The 8,838-nt window shown below is 50.8% G+C and overlaps 1 protein-coding gene across 1 annotated transcript in view; it reads right to left on the minus strand.

The window, feature by feature from the left end:
- The window catches only part of SLC8A2 (solute carrier family 8 (sodium/calcium exchanger), member 2), a 28,677-nt gene that overhangs the window by 14,465 nt on the left and 5,374 nt on the right, over positions 1 to 8,838 (minus strand). Inside the window, exons 3-5 of the mRNA XM_008586047.1 lie at positions 8,363 to 8,832; positions 785 to 1,162; positions 428 to 454 (exon numbers count right to left, since the gene is read on the minus strand). Of these exons, the coding sequence (XP_008584269.1) occupies positions 428 to 454; positions 785 to 1,162; positions 8,363 to 8,832 (875 nt within the window). The remainder of the gene's footprint in view (positions 1 to 427; positions 455 to 784; positions 1,163 to 8,362; positions 8,833 to 8,838) is intronic.

Below are 8,838 nucleotides of genomic sequence, written 5' to 3' on the forward strand. Positions count from 1 at the left end.
TTTCAGTGTTCACGTCTGTGGCTTCACGTGCGTCTGCGCCGCTGTGAATGGCTTTGTGCGGATCCGTGTGTGTCGTCTACATACCCGCGTAGGGGTCCCGCTCACCCCCAGCGCCTCCCCAGCCTCCCACCTCTCCGCCCCCACACTCCGGCGCCGTCTTCTCCCAGAACCTCGCCCGCTCTTCCCTGGGGTCCTCCTCACACCCACAAGCCCCAGCCTCCCGGTCCCGCCTTCCCACGCCCCGCCCGTCGCCGTGGGCCCTGCCCCGTCTCCATTTCCACAGACGCCGTCTCACCTCGGCAGGACCCTCCCTCATCTCCCCGGGCTGCGCACCCCCGTTCCCGCTCAGGCAGCTACCGGTGAAGGCCCCACAGCCTCTCCCGGTCCCCGCCCCGTCTCCTCTCCCGTCTCTCCTCACCTCGCCCACCCGTTCTCCTCGGGTCCCTCCTCTAACCTNCAGAGGGCGTCCGGGGTGGGGGGAGGGAGAGGGCCTGTGGGGCCGCAGCGGCAGGGTGGAGGCGGGTTAGACTACGAGAAGGACCGGAACAAGCAGAAAGAAAACTCCCCATTCCTCCTGCGTCTTGGGTGTGAAGGACGCGGCTGGGATGGTGATACAGCCGCCCCCCAGTCCCAGCCTCCAACCCAAGGTCTCAGCACCTCGAGACAAGACCGCAAGCCAGACAGAGATGTGAAGAGGGACAGAGGGCCCGTGACTGAAATGTCGCCTGAGTCAGAGCGCTAGATGCTGGGGACAGGGAGCCAGAGATGAACAGGGCCACAGAACGGAGAGCAGCCGCCGCCGCGCGCCGTGCCGTCCACCGTGCGGTAGGGGAGGCGCACGGTGCCGCGGGCGCCCGAGCTGCGCACGACGCGCACGTCCACGGTGCCCATGCACTCGCTCACGTGCAGCAGGCGGTCCTGGAAGGAGAAGATGCCCGCGTGGTCGTCGTCCAGGATGGTGACGGTGGCCAGCAGCGGCGCCACCAGACGCCCCTTGGGCCGCCCGCTGCCGTCGGGCTCAAACATGCCCTGCGCGTCGCCCACACGCAGGTTCAGCAGCCGCACGAAGAAGTGCTCGTCCTCCTCGAAGATGTCGTCGTCGATGATGCCGATGCGCAGCTCCTTCTGTGTCTCCCCTGGCTTGAACACCAGCGTGCCCTCGCTGTGGCAAGGGAAGGGGAAGAAAACAGGATGAGGGTCGGCCAACGTTTGCCGTCGGGGAGTCAGGACGGGCTTCCCAGAGGAGGGACCGGTGCCACAGGAGAGCTCACGAGTATGGAGGTGGATAGGCAGTAAACAGGTAGTACTGAGGGTACATCAGGGTGGGCTTTCTGGAGGAGGGGATGCAGAGCCAGGAGCAAGACAGAGTTGGCCTTTCCCACCATGGAACTCAAGAGGACTAGAAGGGTGGACAATGAACAGATAACGAAGAAGGTGAGATCAGGGCAGGTTTCCTGGGGGAGGCAACCTAACACAGAAGGAGACAGCGGGCAGGCATGCTCCAGGCAGAGGGAACAGCACATGCAACGTTTCAGAGTTGAGAGGGAGCCTGGAGTGTTCCACAGCCCTGCTTCTCACACCTTAACGTGCACATGTATCCCCTGGTGTCTCTATTTATTTATTTATTTATTTATTTGTTTGTTTGTCTTTTTCGTGACCGGTAAGGGGATTGCAACTCTTGGTGTGGTGTCGCCCACACCGCGCTCAGCCAGTGAGCGCACCAGCCATTCCTATATAGGATCCGAACCCGTGGCGGGAGCGTCGCTGCGCTCCCAGCGCCGCACTCTCCCGAGTGCGCCGCGGGCTTGGCCCCCTGGTGTATCTTTTAAAATGCAGATTCTGATTCAGAAGCTCCTGGGTTTCTAGATTCTACATTTCTCACTAGCTCCAGGATATGTGGATGGTCCTGGTATGGAGTCTACACTTTGAGTAGTGGGGATATAAGGACTTCGGAATGGATGTTGTCACTCCTCTGATTAAAAACCCTTCTGTGCTCCCAGGTGGCCCCAAGAGAAAATCCACACTACTTAACTTGGCATCATTCATTCACTCAACAAACACTCCTCAAGCATCTGTTCTATGCCCTGTGCTAAGCAGTGCTGGGAACACAGCAGTGACCAGGGCCTGTCCTCAAGGGGTTCACAGGCCCATTGGGAGAGCCATATCACAGCAACAATTACACATTCAATGATTTAATTACAGTTCATTCATTCAACAAATACTGACTGAGCGCCTGCTGTGTGCCAGGTCCCGTTTTAAGTGCTGGGGACAAAGCAACAAAACCAGGTCAGACAAAAATCCCTGCCCTGTGGTGGAGCTTCTGTTTTAGGGCAGGAGATTGTGTATGTGTGCAGGAGATTGGATAATAAGAAAACACATAATGTCAGGTGATGATGGTGCTATGGAGAAAAACAGAGTGAAGAAGTTAGGGAGTGAGAAGAGGGAGCTACATTAGGGTGGTCAGGGAAAGCCTTCTGGGAGGCGACATTTCAGCAGAGACCTGAAGGAGGTGAGGGAGAAGCCATGTGCAGGGTATCTGGGAAAGAGTACTTCTGGTAAAGGGAATAGGCAATGCAAATGTCCTGAGGCAGGAGCCGACCTAGAGTGTCCAAGGAACAGCAAGGAGGCCAGTGTGGCTGCAGCAGTGGGAGCAAGGGAGAGGGGTGGGAGATGACATCACAGGAGGAACAGGGACAGATCTCATAGGGCCTTGGTGGGCCATGGGAGGACTTCCAAGTTTACTCTGAGTGAGATGGGAGCCATGGGAGCTTCTGAGCAGAGGGGGGATGTGAGCTGGCTGTGAGGGATGTTAAAAAAGCGATAGTGGTGTAAGTCTCTGAAGCTCCTACAAAATGCTCTGTAATGGAGGGGTGGGGAAGGGAACGAGGCAGTGACATTAGATTAGTCAGGGGGAACTTTTGAGGGGACAGGGAATAAGTGAGCTTCTCCTGGCAGGGCTGAAGACATCAGCATGATTCTGAGATGTTAATGAATCATGAAAATCTGTCATTTCCCCTCAGTCCCTCCCACCATGCACGTAAGGGGCTCAGCACCATTTATGAAATATGCTATATGAGCAATACGTGTTCACTGTCTTTACTATTATTTTCATAATAAAGGGGTCTTGGGCTCCAGTTCTCCAAGAGAAGCCCAGCTCTTTGGGAGGGACCCCAAGGTTCTGGCAAAGAGGTAGGGGCTGTAGAACCAGGTAACAAGACCTGGAGTGGAAAGACAAGGGGCTCATTGCTGCAGCCCCCTGCTTGGGAGACACTGTCCATGGTGGCCAAGCACCCAGCAGTGTGGCCAGACCTGCTGCAAGCCCAACTTGGTTGCCATGCCAGCTGTGTGATCTCAGGCAGTTAGTATTCTGCAGTGCTCTGAGCCTCGATTTCCTTATCTGTAAAATGGGGCTAATAATAGTGTCTACCTCATGGCATTGTGGTGAGGATTGAGTTAATTACAAGGGAAGCACTTGGAGGCACAGCAGAAGCACTCAATGCAAGTTAGCATATTAATGTTAGAATCTTAGAATCTTAAGGTCACAGGATGTTAGAAACTTAAACTTAAGGGATAGTAGAATGTGAGGATTTTAGCGTTGTCTTTGCCAAACAAGTAAGCCAAAGATTTAGCACCATCTTTACCAGACAATTAAACTGGACATCACCAGCAATGAATGAGTGGACATCGTGTGCCTCCTGACACAATGCACAGAGGAGGATACAGCATCATTTCTGTGGGATTCCTGCCCAAAGTGCCACAACTTGAGTCTAATCATCAGGAAACATTAACATACCCAAATTGAGGGTCATTCTAGAAACTGGCCTATCATTTTCAAAAGAATCAGGGTCACAAAAATCATGGGAAGGCTGAGAAACTGACCCAGACTGAAGGAGACTAGAGAGACATGACCACAAAATGCAACATGAGGTTCTGGATTGAATGGGAAGAGAGAGGAGTGAAAACACAGCCATAGGACTGGCCCGTGGCTCAATCGGGAGAGTGTGGTGCTGATAACACCAAGACCATGGGTTCGGATCCCATATAGGGATGGCTGGTTCACTCACTTGGGTGAGCGTGGTGCTGACAACACCAAGTCAAGGGTTAAGATCCCCTTACCAGTCATCTTAAAAAAAAAAAAAAGGAAAACCCAGCCATAAAGGATGGCTTTATACAGGCACAGCTGGGGAAATGCAAACATGGACTGTAGATTGGTTAATAATATTGATCTAGTGTTAAATTTCAAGTGTGATCATTGCATTGTGATTATGTATGAGAACGTCATTATTTTTAAGAAATGTATCCTCAAATATTTAGGGGTGAAGGGTCATGGTGTCTGCAACTCACTCTCATAGAGACCACAATTATTAATATTATTATATTTAAAAAGAGAGTGAAAGCAAACAGGACAAAATGTGAACGACAGGTGAATCTGGGTGGAGTTTATATGAGGGTTCATCAAACTGTTCTTGCCGCCCTTCTGTAGGTGTGAAATTTCTCAAAATAAAAAATTGGAGAGAGGGGCCAGCCCATGGCTCACTCGGGAGAGTGCGGTGCTGATAACACCAAGGCCACAGGTTCGGATCCCATATAGGGATGGCCGGTTAACTCACTGGGTGAGCGTGGTGCTGACAACACCAAGTCAAAGGTTAAGATCCACTTACCAGTCATTTAAAAAAAAAATAGAGAAAAATAATATGGGGATTTTAAAAGCCAAGTATCACAATTATAGAAGGCTACATTCACAGAACTGATTATCCAACACTGGACACACAGAATCTGAGAAGATGAAATCTTAGAACCATCAAATCAGACCAGTTGGGTTACAGATTAGAATTCCAAAATGTTGGAATCCTGGAATCTAAGAACGTTAGACCCTTAGTGTGTTAGGATTATAGAGGCCTAAATCTTAGAATCTTGGAAAAACTGTGCTGTTTGGGGGCCTCAGAGATCATGTTTAATTTGGAAAAGTGAGGCCCACAAGACCTCTGTAGTCCATGTGATAACTGGCCAAATCAGAAAAAGGCTTCCCTTCTTCAAGACACTTATTTCCATGAGTCAGGAAATTGTCATAATAAACACATGAATCTACAATATCCACTATGAATAGAGCTCTCTCAGATATGGTGCTCTTGAAGAGTGCACAACCTCAACAACTGTACATGGCAGCCCTGCATGCCCAGACTGAGGCAGGGACTTGCCCAAGGAACAAAGTCCAGGGCTAAGTTTGGACTGGAACCCAGGTATCCTCCCTTTCAGTCCTGGACATATATTGCTTTGATGTCAGGACTTGAATGTCAACTGGGATGGGAAAGGATGGGTAGGAAGGTGTCGACTTTTCCTGGCTCTTTGGTTCCACCACTGAGCAGCATTTACTCCTTCACTTCAAACATCTAAATCCTGAGGTCATTTGCAGATGAGAAAGTGGCCTCTTATCCCAGCAGGTGACAGCTATACTCACTTGTTTCTGCAAAGGCTCAGGGCTTTAGATGGGGGCAATGTGGATGAGGGTTGTGGGTATGAGTAGAATAATGAATCCCCAATATGGTGAATGCAGTTTCCTCAACCAAGGGAAACTGGGAGATGTTGGACAGTGGGGGAGGATGGAAGGAGGAGATCACAGGTGGACAAGGGGATTCCATGCAACAAAGACCTTGAACAGTTGTGTCCACTTAGGGAAAGGCTGGGGTGGGGCAGGGCAGGAGAGGTATATAAAGATGGGTGGACAAAAGGATCCTGGACTGAGGTGGAGGGAAAGACCTGCATTTGTCTGGAGTAGTGGGAAGCTGTGAACTGACAAAGGCAGGGGGGGAAGCGGGGCTACCAAAGGTGTTTGCTGAGGCACAGTGGTGGGACTGAAGGTCTGTGAAATGGAGAATTCAGCCCCAGAAAGGAAGGGGTTAAAGGGGAGAGGGACTGGCTGCTGTTTGATGGCAGAACCAAAGGTCTGTGAACAGTTCAGCCTCAGCGCTACCCCAGGGAGAGGATCAAAGGGGGATGTGTCAGGCCGCCCCGTGGCTCACTCGGGAGAGTGCGGTGCTCGTAGCGCCAAGGCCCCAGGTTCGGATCCTATATAGGGATGGCCGGTGCGCTCACTGGCTGAGCGTGGTGCGGACTTACCAGTGGGGGGGGGGGGGGGGGGGGGGGGAGAAAAAGGGGGATGTGTCAGGCTACTTAGCAGGTGAAACCTGTGAAAAGCTCGGCCACTGACATTCTTTCTTCCTGTACTCTGCTTTATTTTTCTTCACAGCTCTTACCATTACCTGACATTTTTATGTAATCCATGTTTACTGCCTAATGGTCTCTTTCCCAGGAGACTGTCAGCTTCATTTGGGCAGGGACATTATGTGTTTTGTTCACTGCTAGTCATATTTGCCAGATCCGTTTCTGGCACAAAGTAGATACATGATAAATATTATTATGGGAAACAGGAGACATGTACATCAATTAACAAGACATATTTTAAAGCTATAAGTCTTAAAAGAGTGTGGTATGGAAAGGAAAACTTCAAATAGATGAATTTTGTGGGCTATGTGAGAACAGAGATCTCATCTATCTTATTTATTATTCTATGTTGAGCCCCTAAAAAAACATCTGGCAGACAATAGGTGCTCAGTGGATATTGTTGACTGCGGGAATATCACAGGTCTGCTCAAAAAGGGGTAAGGAGAGGGACTGAGGAAGTGAAACAAGATAGAGGGAAAAGGGTGGGTTGCTTTACGGGGTAACCAAAGACCTGTGAACACTTTAGCATTGTCTCTCTCCTCTTATCCTACCTATTTTCCTGCATAGCACTTATCACCACTTCATGTTTATATGTCTTGCAGTTTATATCTTCTTTGCAACTTCCGGGCAGGGGACTTTAGCTCTTGTTCACTATGGTATACTCACTGGCATATAACAGGTGCTCAATAAACATCTCTACTTCAGTAATGGTGGTAGTGGTGGGGAGCTTGTTCTGCCAGGTAGCAATGCATATAATAGAGTTATAATAATTGAAACTGTAGCATCAGCACAGACAGACAAAGAATTGGGACGGGCAGCATGAAAACTGAGAGTTTGTCTGTCTAATACATCACGTGTAGCAGATGCCTGGGACAGTGCCTGTCACAAAGGAGGTGCCCCCTAAATGTTAATACTATCATGAATGTGTGGGGTGAGGGGAAAGCCATTTTACCAGGCAACAAAACACAGACAAAGCTGTAAAAATGAAAACAGCATGGTTTTGAACTAGTGCTATGGATAAGTTATGACTATTGGAGGGAAAATTTGAGGTAAGCAATTTTATATGTCATGTTTGTTCCCCATTATATACACACCTAGAATAGTCTCTGGCACAGAGTTGGGTGCTCAGTACATATTTTTTGCTCTTAATAATGGCAGAGGGCAGACTTGATCAACCCGGTAGTAAAACATATGTTAAAGTTATAATAGCTAAAACCGTGTGGTTTTGATACAAGAAGCAGTGAATGATACTGGATGCAGTGTGAGGGCAGGAACCTTATCTGCCTTCAAATCTAGTACATGTTGGGTGCTCAGTAAATGTTTTTACTATGAGCGTGTGTGTGTGTGGGGGAGGGCCGTTATCTTCCCAGGTAACAAGATATAAAATAAAACTGTACTAATTAAGACAGCATAGTTCTGGAACAAGAGGTACAATAATTTATGAATATTGGAGGGAAAATTTAAGGGTTGTGATATTGTCTTGCTATTACATACCAAATACCTGGAATGGTGTCTGGCTCATACTAAGTGCTCGATAAATGTCATTTATTACCAGAATATGGGAGGACACTTGTCCTGCAGGTAACAAAGCATGTGATGAAGCTGTAGTTATTAAAGGGGCACGGTTCTGGCACAAGGGCTATGAATAACTCATGCATGTTGGAGGGGCCGCATGAACCCAGCACATTGTCTGTCTTGGGCACCACCATAAACCCATCACCTAGGACAGTGATTGGCTCACAGTCCACACACCACGTATCTACTCAGCAACAGGAAGAGGCTTGTTCCACCAGGTAACAAAGCTTTCACTAGAGCTGTAATAATTTACACACTATGGTGTCAAGCACAAGAAGCCACAGGTAGGGAGGAGCAGTCTGCAGACAGCCATGCTGTCTGTCTTTTCCAGCGCTGCGTGCCAAATGTCTAGGACAGTGTCGGGGACAAAGTAGGCTCTCAATAACGAATGAAAGAATGGCTGAACAGCGCAGGTCTGCCCATAGCAGGGTAAGAAGGAGCACTGGAGGTAACTGGGAGGCGAAGAGCCTGCAGGCTGCTGGATGGTGGAACCCAGGAGTGCGAACAGCCACCCCTCCCTGTCCACCCACCCAAGGCAGGTCGGGGAGCCCCGCCTGGGACGCACCTGTACTCATAGTCGGAGCCGGCCTTAGCGGAGCCGTCCTCGGTACGGTAGTCCACGTAGAAGGTGCTGTTGCCCTCGCCACCTTGGCAGGTGACGGACAGCAGCACCGAGCCACAGTTCTCCAGGCAGTGGTAGAGACTGGGCTCGAAGAAGATGCGGCTGGCGCCGTCGTCCTCGTCCTCCCCGGGGCCCTCGGACGGCGCGGCCCTGCGCGAGGCGTCCACCGCGTGTCGCCGCAGCACGTTGCCAGCGCCGGTCATCAGCCGCGTGGCCTGGATGCGGTAGAAGGCGCGGCTCTTCTGCTGGTGCAGCAGCGCGTAGTAGTTGGCGATGCCCACCAGCTGCTCCAGGTCCTTGTCTGGGTGCTTCTGCTTGAGGTCCTTGAGGATCTGGATGACCTCGCGGCGGCTGGCGTCCAGCTCGCGGGCCTCCGCCGGGCCCGGGCCCAGGCCGCCCAGCTCGCCCGGCGCCTCGGC

Source organism: Galeopterus variegatus, unplaced genomic scaffold (assembly GCF_000696425.1).
Source record: "Galeopterus variegatus unplaced genomic scaffold, G_variegatus-3.0.2 Scaffold3811, whole genome shotgun sequence".
NCBI classification, from domain to species: domain Eukaryota; kingdom Metazoa; phylum Chordata; class Mammalia; order Dermoptera; family Cynocephalidae; genus Galeopterus; species Galeopterus variegatus.